The sequence below is a fragment of the Hypomesus nipponensis genome, chromosome 1 (genome assembly GCF_054491055.1).
Source record: "Hypomesus nipponensis isolate SF chromosome 1, ASM5449105v1, whole genome shotgun sequence".
In the NCBI taxonomy this organism is placed as follows: Eukaryota; Metazoa; Chordata; class Actinopteri; order Osmeriformes; family Osmeridae; genus Hypomesus; species Hypomesus nipponensis.
The window spans coordinates 15,380,001-15,393,327 of NC_140361.1; the positions used below are offsets into that span (position 1 = coordinate 15,380,001).

At 47.8% G+C, this 13,327-nt stretch overlaps 2 protein-coding genes across 4 annotated transcripts in view; one reads left to right on the plus strand and one right to left on the minus strand.

The window, feature by feature from the left end:
- sorbs2b (sorbin and SH3 domain containing 2b) overlaps positions 1–5,914 on the minus strand; it is a 19,993-nt gene extending 14,079 nt beyond the window's left edge. Inside the window, exons 1-6 of one of the 3 annotated variants that reach the window (XM_084697223.1) lie at positions 5,590–5,914; positions 2,864–2,908; positions 2,380–2,498; positions 1,849–2,044; positions 966–1,126; positions 437–503 (exon numbers count right to left, since the gene is read on the minus strand). In XM_084697223.1, the coding sequence (XP_084553349.1) occupies positions 437–503; positions 966–1,126; positions 1,849–2,044; positions 2,380–2,498; positions 2,864–2,873 (553 nt within the window). In that variant the 5' untranslated portion in view covers positions 2,874–2,908; positions 5,590–5,914. The remainder of the gene's footprint in view (positions 1–436; positions 504–965; positions 1,127–1,848; positions 2,045–2,379; positions 2,499–2,863; positions 2,909–5,589) is intronic. The other 2 variants (XM_084697224.1, XM_084697225.1) reach the window with 2 other exon arrangements.
- A 3,932-nt stretch (positions 5,915–9,846) lies between these two features.
- Positions 9,847–13,303, plus strand: lrp2bp (LRP2 binding protein). Its single transcript, XM_084697231.1, has 9 exons — positions 9,847–10,565; positions 10,965–11,090; positions 11,329–11,435; positions 11,623–11,736; positions 11,978–12,120; positions 12,327–12,438; positions 12,552–12,775; positions 12,923–13,088; positions 13,160–13,303. The coding sequence occupies exons 2-9, from the start codon at positions 10,979–10,981 to the stop codon at positions 13,223–13,225; spliced, it is 1,044 nt and encodes a 347-aa protein (XP_084553357.1). The 5' UTR covers positions 9,847–10,565; positions 10,965–10,978; the 3' UTR covers positions 13,226–13,303.
- Positions 13,304–13,327: the final 24 nt, after the last annotated feature.

A 13,327-nucleotide genomic window follows, 5' to 3' on the forward strand; every position in this document is an offset into this window, starting at 1 on the left:
ATGTTTCAATGTCACTTACACCAACAGAGGCAGGGCTCCCTGGCTGTGAACACATATTGACATTAGATAAATAGGCCGGGGAAGAGGCACACCAGTTAGTTTGCATTCGCAGTCTGGTGTTTGAATGGTATTGCTGGTTCACGCCAGTACCGACCTGGGCAGAACAGGCCAAACGGATTTAGCCTTTTACTCTCTGAGAAACAGTGATGTATGACTTTGGTAGCCTCGCTACCCTATCTTGAATGGTAGGATGAACATTTGTACCAAAATATTGTGGGAGATTTTCGGAAATGAATGAGCTGGCGAGTCTTTTTATTCACACTGGAAATGCTTGTCCAAGAACAGTCTCAATACACAAACACACAAACACACCCCAGTCAGCGAACGATTACGTACGTACTTTATGGATACAAATCTGCGCGTCTGTGGTTCTTACCTGCCTTATGGGCCATGTGGATCTGTTTAAACATGCTCTTGTACCAGTCTTTAGGCCGCTCCACTGCCTGTCACAGACACACACACACACACCACAGGAGAACCACACATCAGAGAGAGAGGGATTCAGTTCCAGAGTAATGCAGACACCGGGGGAGCTTGGTGGAGCTAGCGAGCCGGGTAACGCAGTCCTATCGTGGGAGATTCTAGCATGGAGGAAGCTCCACCACCCTCGTAAAGCAGCTCGATCGCCACCAGCTCACATTCTGTTTCCCCCTCCTATCAGGCTGGCCCACGCCCAACTGCCAAAGACAGAGCGGTTGGCCCTCGTCCAATCAGAACACTTTAATATGCTTTAGGGTCTTATGAGTTACAACCTCAGCTGGAAGACCAATGAGCCGTGTTTATATCAGTTGTATGTAGGCTACAATGTTTGACTTTAAAAAATTCTGATTCTGTTGATGCGTCTGAGAGTTTTGTGTCAAGGAGGGCAACTTTGATGGGGTAGGCAATGTCAGATGATGTCTTACCGTTCGAATAGCAATGGGGATGCCTGATTGGTCCACAGGGCCTATGCCAGTGAAGTGAGTGGGAGGAGTTCTGGCCTCCTCTGCTGCCATTGGTTTTCTGTGGTTATGGGCTTGGCTTGAGGGGGCCGGGCTAGGGGCATGACCCCGGTAACCTCTGACTTCTGGGAAGGACAGAGACAGAAAAGCGAGAGTTCGATCTCTCTCTCTATATATCTATGTCTATCACACACACATACACATGCACAAGGACACATATGCACACAGACATAATTTAGAAAGCTTTTTTTGAACACACATTTGAATTAAATATACCTTTAAAATCAATTTCAATTTTCTTCCAATCAGACAGACAAGCAAGTAGACAAACAGACATAGACACAGACAGACAGGTTAATCCTTGGTGCTCCTTCTCTTGGCCTTGAGATTACAGCATTAATCCGCATCACTTGGCCTCAGGGATTAGAGAGATCACTGACCACAAACGAGGAGCACAGACCATCCAAGCCTCAACACACACACACTCAAACACTGTAACCACACACATACACATGCACATGCAGAGACATACACACACACGTGCATCCACACACGTCCCAAAACATCCACAGCATCCGTGCACACACACACAAAAATGGCATTTGCCATTCCCACAGCCACAAACACACGCATACACACGCAAACACACACACCGTCTTTAATGAGAGTGGCTTCATCAGAATTGACAAGCTAACTTACCATGACAACCAGGAGAGAGAGAGAGAGAGAGAGAGAGAGAGAGAGAGAGAGAGAGAGAGAGAGAGTGCACAAGGGAAAGGGAGGAGGGAGGAGGGAGAGGAGAAGAAGAGAGATATCCGTTGAACGTGTAAGAAAGATGGCGACCCACCTGACCTCACATCCTGTTGTGAGCTGCTGGATGAGAAGCTAGAGCCAGGTGGGGGGGGCAGGTCCTGAGGGAGGGAGGGGGAGGAAGGGGAGGACAGGGCTTGTGGGAGGGAGGGGGAGGAAGGGAAGGACAGAAGAGGCTGGTGACTGAAGGAGTTTCCTGTAGCATTTCCTGTCCTGTTCAACCTCATTTGACTCTGAGGAATGGACAGAGACAGAATGAGAGAGCAAAAGAGAGAGAGAGTGAGAGAGACAGAGAGAGAGAGAGAGAGAGAGAGAGAGAGAGAGAGAGAGACAGAGAGAGAGAGAGAGAGAGAGAGAGAGAGAGAGAGAGAGAGAGAGAGAGAGAGAGAGAGAGAGAGAGAGAGAGAGAGAGAGAGAGAGGGGGGGGAGGGAAAAAGCTAAGGTCAGATGTTGGGGAATGTAAAATTCTGGACTGATACAGTATGACACTATTGGGATAAGGAAAACTGCATTTTTAGATGGACAGGTTGCCTGAGTGTGTGAACGATGTAGAAAGAGAGAGGCTAACCAGGAGTGAGGGCCTCTGTAGGTTGGGTCGAACACTCCTATAGCCTTTGGCAGCTAGGGAGGAAGTGATGTCGTCTCCATTCCTTAAGCTCTCTGCTACTCCATAGCAACGCCAGATATCTGAAGACAATAAAAGAGCAGAGATTAGAATGTGTGTTCATGTGTGTGTGTGCGCGCGTGTGTGTGTGTGTGTGTGGGGGGGGGGCTAAACGGGGTGTGTTCATTCATGTAGCTCCTGGTCAATGCAAATTGGGACACATCTTGGGTTTAGAATGAGGCATAGTGAAAACAAAAGCCTAGACACATTAAGAGGATTAAGTTAGATTATGCTTTTGTTTATCTGAACTGCACTATAACCACAGCCACAATCTGGCACATGGCTGGTAAAGTGTGCGTGTGTTTTGGTGTTTCCGTGTGTGTGTGTGTGTGTGTGTGTGAATGGAGTCATAGGGTTGTGTGTTAAGCGGGCAGGACAGTGTACACACCTGTATCCATGGTGATCTCTCTTTGTTTCTGGACTTCAGCCTGTCCTGAAATAAAACACTTGACTATGACACTCTGCTTTCACCATGATTCAGCAAACACACACACACATCACTGACTGCTGTGTAACCCCCTTTATAACCCTAACCTTAATCACCCTGTGCACCCCCCAACCTCCCACCCCCTCCCCCCCACCACACACACAAACCACCCCCTTGGGGCGTGTTAGCGTCACGCAACATCATATTAGATTACAGGACCGCAGACTGCTGGCGACACAGAGCAGCTGAGACACACGCACACACCATCTAGACACACACACCATCTAGACACACGCACACACCATGCAGACACACACACACACACCATCTAGACACACACACACACCATCTAGACACACACCATCTAGACACACACACACCATCTAGACACACACCATCTAGACACACACACACACCATCTAGACACACACACACACACCATCTACACACACACACGATCTAGACACACACACACACCATCTAGACACACACACACACACCATCTAGACACACACACACCATCTAGACACACACACACACCATCTAGACACACACACACACACCATCTAGACACACACACACACCATCTAGACACACACACACCATCTAGACACACACACCATTTAGACACACATACACACCATCTAGACACACACACCATGTAGAATCACACACACCACCGACACATTTACACCACCGAGACACAAAAACAATCTGGACACACACCTATGAGCACACACCACCTAGACACACCGTAACAGACGGACAACATCCATCTCGCAATCTACAGAGCAGACCCTCACAGCCCACCCAAACCCCCGTTTCCACCCAGTAGAGGAATCATGTTTGTGTGTAATAACCACAGACAAGAGCCGAGTAGCTCCTCCGTCTAGGAGGAACACACCTGCCAGACAGCAGAGCAGCTGTCGGGGATGCCCAGGTCTGAGCACAACAGCAAGTAGACCCCAAGAGACTAGATATAGTATGTCAAATGCTAATTATGGCTATCATTTGTCAATTAGACTAACCTGATAACCACAGCTTTTAAGGCTAACAGATAATGACGGCAGACATGTCTAACTGATAGCCTAGCCATGGCCGACAAGGCTGACTAATGATGAAATGACAGCTAGCAGGGCTAACTAAGAATGACAGATCAGTGAAGCGCTGACACACCCAGACGCTGCTGGTTAGCGTCTGTTAGCCACAGGCTCTGAGGTGAAACAGCATCTTGACAGACTCTCCTAGCCTCCCTGAGGAGTTAAGTTAAGAACGGAATCCAAGACCTGCTATTTATGTAGACAATGTTTCTGGAAAAGAATGTGTACTCAAGCAAGTCTGCAATGAGCTCAACAAGGTGCTTCCAGTGTTGGCATGGCATCATTTCATCAGCATTCATTAACAATAAGTCCAGTTTCTCCAATCTGTGGTCTAAAGGTCTAACCTGGCCACATAAAGAAAACATCATTCAACCAAAAGTTGCAGCACCATTTTTTCTCTGCTCGCACTGGTGATTGTAAAAGTGCCTGATAACTACTGCACAACAGAGCCATTTCATGACTTAAGCACATTTTAGAAGTGCGGAAGGCAGGGAAGACAAGAACTTCATCCCTCCACCCTTAACGCTTCACTCGGTTTCGTAGACTTACATGTGGAGCCGTGAACACGAACATTACAGTAAAGCCATGTTAAGGCTGTGTTGTGGAATGTTACATCATAAAAAGAAGACAGCTCCCCCCCCCCACCACCACCGCCACCTTTCTCCACACTCTCTCCCTCCTCCTCACTCTCCACACCAGCCTACCCACCACTGACCCCCTAGGCCCCCACCACCACCCTTCAATTTCAGAGAACATGCCAGAGGAAACCCTGAGAAGGGGTGACTTCAGACAAAGTTAAAAATACCCTGTCATGCCTTAACCAGAGCCAGAGAGTCTGCCTCCTTGAGATGGGGGTTGGAGTGTGTGTCTGGGGGGGGCGGGGGGGGGGGGGGGGTTGTAGCAAGGCGCAGGACAAAATCACTAGCCAAAGATGAAAGCAGCGGTGCACTCACTCAGTCATCTATGCATTCTCTCATTATTTCATTATGCATAGTCAGTAACAGAAATGACCTGTACCTCTTTACAATAATGTTTTCCGTAAGCCATATCTGACATTTACCAAATATAGAATATGTAGCCATAGCCTGTGTGACATAAAGTACATTACTTTAACAATTAGCCTGGTTCACATGATGCTTAGCAGGTGCATATGGCTCCTAGGTGGTGGCATGCGCCACATTTTCCTCCCTTCTGACTATAGTAACAAAATTGTACTCTTAACACGGTACAGAATCGTACCCTGTAAAAAAATCCTTAATTTGCCATAAATAGGGCCACATGCCGCGAGACATGGTCAAACCACTGTTACTGCAACTACGTTCAAGAACATTTACCATCGGCGCGCAGTGCTATACAATAACAACGCATGGGAACGAATGATCTTTACATTACGTCACGCAGGTTTTACAGAGCCGTAATAAAGCATTATTCTAACAATACATTTCAGCAAATCATTTATGTGCGGTGTAAAATTCTTCAAAATTGATAGGGTGTGTGCACACTCAACATGCACCTGTTTTGAGCGTCTATCAATGAAGCGTCAAAACACTGAGCTAAAAGACTGCTATAGTCACAGAGGAGACTTGCCTGTAGGATGAGTTCCGTATTTATGTCGCTGGCATCTTGAGTCAGCTCGTTCCGCACAACTAATGCTTCTCAGACGAATGAAAAGTGTTTTTCAACATCAACAAATCATGAAAGCTCGTCTTTGTCACTCCCATGACGGCGCAATCCTGCAGTGGCTTACGCCTGTCCTGTCCAAGCAGGATGGGTGTAGTGGCAGCTACAGAGGTGTAATATTCGGCTCCCCCAGGGCTGTGTGGCGGTGTCGCTGTCGTTGTCGCCCAACACGGTCGAGTGTTGCTCATTGGTGCAGCGCGGGTCCCCTTGGACCGTGGTCATGGCAACACAGGGGCATGGCCTCAAGAGGTCTCTCTGAATGGCGCGAATCTCATATAGAACAACCCCCCCCTCTCTCTCTCTTTCTTTCTTTATCTCTCCCTCTCTCTTTCTCTCAGGACAACTGGGACGTCTTAACGTACTTACCCCCTGCAGTGCTGTTAATGAACGCATGATTTAAAATGTGAAGGAAAACAATAATCTCACCACAACCTAATAGTCCCTCATGAGTTGGAATTGAATAATTATCAACCCCAAAAAATACATTTGGCTTCCTTCCGCAACCACAAGGTCAAAAGTACTACCACTCACATTAGCCTACAGCTCACAATGACTAGCCTGTGTGAAATTCTACCACTCTACCGACACAATACAAACACACCCACACCCATACCCACACACACCAAGACAAAAAAACAGGACCATCTATGTATGAATGATGTAGGGAGAGTTGGTCATGAAACAACAGGACTAGGTCATCCAACTGGACACAGAACTAGATCGGTTTACAAAGAGGATCTCTGTCTACACACACACAGCAGGAATAGGGTTACAGACACACCACCACAGTCACACCCTGAAGACAGAACATGAAAAGGTTTTTTTCACAGCGGAATATGGTGATCTTCTTCAGGTATTCTTTTTATATGGAGTTTACTTCCAGAAAAAAACAAGAGAAGGGTCATTTAAACAGGTTTCCTTGGGGAGAGTGCAAACTACAATGAAAGCAAGAGGACTGCTTCTGACTTCTCGTCTCTCTACCTCTTTCTCCAAACCGGGCCCCGGTTCCAGCCTCAGGCCCCAGTCCCAGCCTCAGGCCCCGGTCCCAGCCTCAGGCCCCGGTCACAGCCTCAGGCCCAAGTCCCAGCCTCGGGCCCCAGTCCCAGCCTCAGGCCCGAGTCCCAGCCTCGGGCCCCAGTCCCAGCCTCGGGCCCCAGTCCCAGCCTCAGGCCCAAGTCCCAGCCTCAGGCCCCGGTCCCAGCCTCAGGCCCAGCCTCAGGCCCCAGTCCCAGTCCGAGCCTCAGGGATCAGGGCTCAGCGGGGGCAGCTGGAGGGGGAAGGGGAGGGGGGGTCGGGCCTACGCAGGAACAGACAACCAGGGATAATACCAGGGAGTTAGGCTAATACTGTCTTCCCAGCTCTGACGTAACTTCACTCTCCCTCATCCCCTGACCCCACGGGGCACAGAGGCCTCTCACTGTAGCACTGAAAGGGTCCGACTCTAGGCAGGCTGCCACACACAGGTTACACATAGGCTAACAGTGTTTCATGTTCTCCACAGGCTGAAAATGAAGGATGATCTCTATATTCACAGTGTAGACTGTTATCTCTTCACAGGGTAGACAGTAATATATAGTCACAGGGTAGACTGTTCTTTATAGTCACAGGGTAGACTGTTCTCTACATATCATATGCATGGTGCAGAGACTGTTCTCCATTGGCTCACACAGTAAAAGACTGTAATCAAGGCATATGGTTTAGACGACGCTCTTCAGCTGCTTACAATTAGATTAATCAGATTAGGAAGCTCTCTGAGATGGACGACACTGCAGGTGATTCAATAGGACCTGGGTAGAGGTTCGGTGAGGAATTAGGTTAGTTCCCTAAAAGGTTGCTCTTAGTAAGCTCATATTGTTGATAGGGTGAATTCGGGTCATCTGGGACCTTTTTTGCATGCATTTTCTCATCGGAGTTTCCTGATTGACTAGTGCCCTGACCCTTTCTGACACCACACCAATCACATTTTGTGATTTCAGTGACGTAACATCCATGCTAAACCTAGAGTGAAAGTTCTGTGGACTGGACATTGTCATAGCAGAGAAGAAAACACTCTGGAGTTTAGGTGTCCCACATTACCCAAATTCACCCGACCTAAAGGCTCAGCATCGGTGTGTTCCTACATGCGAAAGGCAGGCTGTTCCTTATGGACTTGTAATGCTCTCTATTGACTTTTGACCTTTGACCTTTGCTCTCTATTGACCTTCCCAGTAATGAATGCTCCTCCCAGCGTGTAGGTCGTTCCCTGTAGGTTGGGACTCTCGCCGTTTTCTGCTGCTCTCGGTTAAAATGCTGAGAGCAGCAGAAAACGGTGAGACTGTCACCTAGAGAGCTTCATCAGTATGCAAAGCCTCATCACCAACGGTCACTTAAAGCAGCGCCGTTCACATGATTTCAGCACCTAGGCTACAGCTGCACTATTGTAGTTACAACTTAATGTTGCGCATGAAATCGCAGGTACACTACTAGGCCCACTCTGTGGGTAAACCACCCCGTCTAATCAGTGGTGAAAATCTGCTATCAACTTTGGGGGGGACAATGATATGACATTTTCTCAAGAGCAATTCCTGAGGGGGACACCAAAATTACTGCTGTAACACAGCACATTCAAAAAGCACCATTGTGTCCATAAATTCGCAAAGCCCTTTCATTGCGTATTATTCATATTATTGAAATTACATAGATATGTTTACAGTGATTTATTGGGGGGGACAAATCATATTTTTCCCAGGATGAGGGGGGTCGAATCTCCCCTGCCCCGCCCCCGGGATTTCCACCTATGCATCCAACAATACAATGTCCCATAGCATCCAACAATACAATGTCCCATAGCATCCAACAATACAATGTCCCATAGCATCCAACACACTCGACCCGGCACCAAAAACAACCATGCTTTTTGTTTTACGTTTAAAAATACAACAATCATGAGCGGATCAGCCCCAGGACTAAACCCAGATGGAAGAGAATACGCAGCAGCGTGGATACATTGAACTGAAATTCTTTTTTTTTTTTAACTTTTCTTGTCCCAAAAACCCACTGACAGAATCTCACACCATGTTGACAACCCACAACATTAGGGTAAAGCCCAGCCACACAAACCCAAACACACTTATAGCCCTAATAAAGAGCAGGGTGTTAGAAAGTATGCCTGTTCCAAGTATTGACTTTGTCCACTCAGTTTGATCAAGGGGATACATTGTGTATTTAAGGTGAAACCCATACAGACTGAGTACAACTGTGTGCAAACAGGCACTTCCCTTCTTTCTTAAAACATATCCCTGAAGTGGATCTTCATCTTTGAAGGGAGGAATCATAACCTCCCTCTTCCTTTCTTCTTCCCCTCGGCCTCAGTCCCTTCCTCAACTGTTCTGACCTCCATGACAGCTGAAGAATCGAATGACTCACTGGAAGAATCTACGACTTCCACCACTCGGTTCACCGTGGCCTCGGTGAACCGGTTCACAGTCTCCCTAAACAACTGTGAGGAAGTGGAGGAAACCACTGAGCCGTCTCAGGATGTGGAGGTAGAGCTCTCATAGCTGGACACATCCTGATGGGTGGCTTCTGGAACGGAGCCTGGGACAAACCATGGATGTGGTGGATACCGCGCCCTGCAGCCTACTGTGTGCTGAGGTCAGATCAAACCTATTAGAGCATGCTGCGACACAGCAGGGTCGAGGTGATCGATAATGGTGCAAGTATTATCATCCCTTGATTCTGCTATGCCTATTGGAAAGTCTACTGGGTCATCAGTATCAACATCAATAACTGTGCAGAGCACTAATGAGAGAGCAGCACTTCATCTGGCAGAGGCAGAGGAGAGAGAACAGACTCTAACTCCTTTTTGAGTTGTTTGAGGGTGTGGACATTGAAGAGGTTTTCTTCCAAGGCTCAAGAGCTCCAAAGTTCTTGGAGCTCTTAGGCACGTGCCCCAGTAAAAAAACGCTGTGTCCCAGTAAAATCTCAAGTTTGAGTTTTAACAATTGACTTTATTAGTTAGTGCATTCGTTTAGATTGATAACGATTATCTTATTTTGAATCAAATATAATAACAACATGAGTCCAACGTATTGTATTTCATGAAGCTCCAAAAACTATATTTCCGCTCAAATTATTGAGAAAAAATGTTCTCCCTCCCTGCCAACGCGGATAGCAAACTTACAAACTGTACGTATTGTGGGTTTAGCAAGGGAAGTTTGGCATCATGTTGTAGACTTCTTGTGCGCAGCAAGGTTGGAAGAAAATAAAAGGGATATGGGTAGGGGCCTGTGCCCCAGTGCCCCAGTAGAGCTGTAACGACCGAGCACCACAAAGAAGGTCTCTACACTGCAGCGCAAGAACACCTACAACTTTCAGCATCGCGTCTATTGCTCATTTTGACATGTAGGCCTAATAATGAACTACTTTGCAACATTTCATCACTGAACTAGGCTAGGCTAATAGCCTAGGTCTAAACTACCTTTTTCCTGGTCTGGTAGTATAGGCCTACTTGTAAATGTAGACCTGCACAGTTAACAGATCCCTTTCATATTGCCCTAAAATGTAGGCTACAAGCTTTTTAATGTAAATCTGCGTCTAGGACGACAGATGGACGGATGGACTAACCAGACTTTACACACAATTATATTAATAAATTGGAGACCTTATTAATGCTAAAACAGAGCACTGACTGAGCTACGTGGATTAGCCTACAATACAGTATTCAAATATTTTGACTAGCAACAAGGTCTCATTGAAGGCATCGAAGTCTTTCGAGAACCTTTGTTCTGACCAAAGGCATCAGCTGACGTAACGCAAATGATTATTTGCACACTATCAATCAGTTGCTTGGTCACAGACGCTTTTATCAAGCAGCGTTCAGTGCGTCCTGATGAAGAGACGGGGTAAGGAAAATGACAACATTGACACGTGTAGATTAATTTACATTTATTCATATTTTGTTTAATATAGCATCGTTTTCGCTGGAGATTTTTTTCAGAACATTGTCTGTGGTGTTACAGTAAATTATTAACAGCTATTATGTTACTGTTGTTAGCCTACATTCTAACATCCTTGGTTACGGTCACAAATAACTCTTTGGCCATTGAAAGATCTTTAGCTCCACCTAACTATGAATGTGAGAACTTCACCTGTACACACAAATACCAGTAACTGGCAGTCAACCTTTGGCATTTGATAGCCTATGCTTCATAACTACGCTGTAGCAGAATATTAAAATTGTTCCCGCGTCCGCGTTGAGCTTGGAGCTACAAGGGTAAAAAGACTGTGGGGACGTGTTTCAGACTGAAGTGCGGGGATGAAGTCTGCGTCCAAAACCACCTGTACACACAGACATGAGTCCTCACAGGTGTATCACGCCATCAAGTCTCTGTACCCAAATGAGGGAGGGAGACCGACCGCACTTCCAGGTAGTCCACACCAGGGACCTCTGTTTAAATATTTCTTACCTCGATGACAGTTATGACGTCGGCATTACAGCTGCCAGAATGTGACCGGATTTAACAATAACATAGTGTGCCTGTGTGCATGCCTGCGCATGTAGCCTATATAATACATTGATAAATGTGTGTGTGTGTGTTTGTGTGTCTCTGTGTGTGTGTGTGTGTGTGTGTGTGTGTGTGTGTGTGTGTGTGTGTGTGTGTGTAGACAGTCCTGCCACCCAGGTGGAGAAGGCTGCCAGTCTGCTAAGGAGGAGAGCAGATGAAGGAGACAAACAGGCCTTCTTTCTTCTGGGACAACTGTACTTTGAGGAGGTGACGCATGTACATCCACAGACTCACACACACACACACACACACACAAACACACACACACATACAGCACACACGCATACAGCACACACGTATACAGCACACACGCATACAGCACACACGCATGCATATCAACTTAATCCAACACAGAAGCACACACAGAATCTTTCCCCTCCTGTGGTCCTGGAAGGGTCTCTATGAAGAGGCCAAGCGAGTGTTTGACAGCCTTAAGGAACACGATCCCAGAGCTCTGTTTCAGATGGCCGTCATGAGCTACGACGGCCTGGGAGCCCAGTCCGACCAGGTGTGTTTGAGATCTGAACCCAGGGCCCTACACTAGACACCAGATGGTGTCCAATGCTTGAACGACATACCACACTGTCCACTGGGACAAGACACTATGTTCTTTACTGGGGACTGCTCTCGAACCCTAATCTAACCGCCGTCTATGTATGTCCTGGGCTGGATTCTATGAGACTTCTGACAACATGTTAAAAAGATGTCAGGAATGTGTCAGCGATATGTGAACGTGTTAATACCACCAGGAAGAGGCAGTGAGCTACATGCGGAGGGTGTGCCAGTGGGAGGGTCCAGAGACAGGCAGCATTAGACAACTGGCCCTCTATAACCTGGGCAGGGCCTACCTGGAGGGCTTTGGGGTTCCTTACTCCATCAGGGAGGCTGAGAGGTGGGTAAAACAGACACGTAAACACACCACCCCCAACCCTCAATTTACATTTAGTCATTTAGCCGAAGCTCTTGTCCAGAGCGACTTGCAGTAAGTACAGGGACATTCTCCCTGAGGCAAGTAGGGTGAAGTGCCTTGCCCAAGGACAATTTACACAGCCCTAATCCTTCAGGCTGCCTCACGTTCACCACCCTGCTCCCCTCCAGGTTGTGGTTACAGGCAGCCGAGGAGGGGAGCCCTGGGGATGGGGCTTCTGCAACCGCCCAGACCAACCTGGCCATGCTGTACTGTCGCCCCGAGAACCTGGACCTCCAAAAGGTATTGTGGCACCGCCATCTTAACGCCAGCCCTGACCTCTGACCCTGGCCATCAGAGGGGCAGGTTTACACTGTCTCGCCCTCATTATCTGCATACAATGTGTGTCATTCTAGGCCTTCTTCTGGCACTCGGAGGCATGTGGTAACGGCAGCCTAGAGTCCCAGGGTGCTCTGGGAGTCATGTTCCTGTATGGGCGGGGCGTCCGTCAGGACCCCGAGGCAGCCCTGGACTGCCTGAAGGAGGCGTCGGAGCGAGGGAACGTTTACGCGCAGGCACATCTGGTGGCCTACTACTACCACAGGAAACTGTACACGCGTGCTGCCACACTGGCCAAGAGGTGCCGCTCCTTCCAGCGTTCTCTGCTCTGATAGGGTCACGCTGTTTCCATGACAACCTTTCGGGTGTGGTCATTCCGCTTCGTTAATCCTTTTAAGCGTGGGCACCTTGCCCAGGTGTTCACTATGTTCTCTGTTCTCATCTCCAGGATTTGTAGCTATGACGACATCCCTGCCATCGCTACGGCAACGGAATGTCTACCTGAGTATGTTGATAAGGGTGTGGCCATTGCCTTGTTCTACTACGCCCGCTGTCTGCAACTAGGGAGGGGCGTGGCCAAGGACACACAGCAGGCTCAACTCTACTTTGTTAAGGTGGGCTGGCTCACACATGTTTACGTACAAACACATTCACACACTCCCTGACCCCAGTCTTGTCCGTTAAGGCTGCCCAGTTGAATTCTGAAGTTTGCAAGGACCTCCAGACTGACATCATCTTCAACAGGATGTAGCCTGGCCAATAGGACACGCCTCCCACCTGTTTGGATGTTTATGTGCCATAGTAAAGCCTTGATTATCAGTCTCTGAAATTGTGTGTTTGTGAGAAATTGTCT

Coding starts and splice junctions, on each gene's coding strand:
- lrp2bp (XM_084697231.1), top strand. CDS start 10,979: ATGAAGTCTGCGTCCAAAACCACCTGTACACACAGACATGAGTCCTCA. Junction 11,091..11,328: donor GAGACCGACCGCACTTCCAG/GTAGTCCACACC, acceptor GTGTGTGTGTAG/ACAGTCCTGCCACCCAGGTG. Junction 12,121..12,326: donor TCCATCAGGGAGGCTGAGAG/GTGGGTAAAACA, acceptor GCTCCCCTCCAG/GTTGTGGTTACAGGCAGCCG.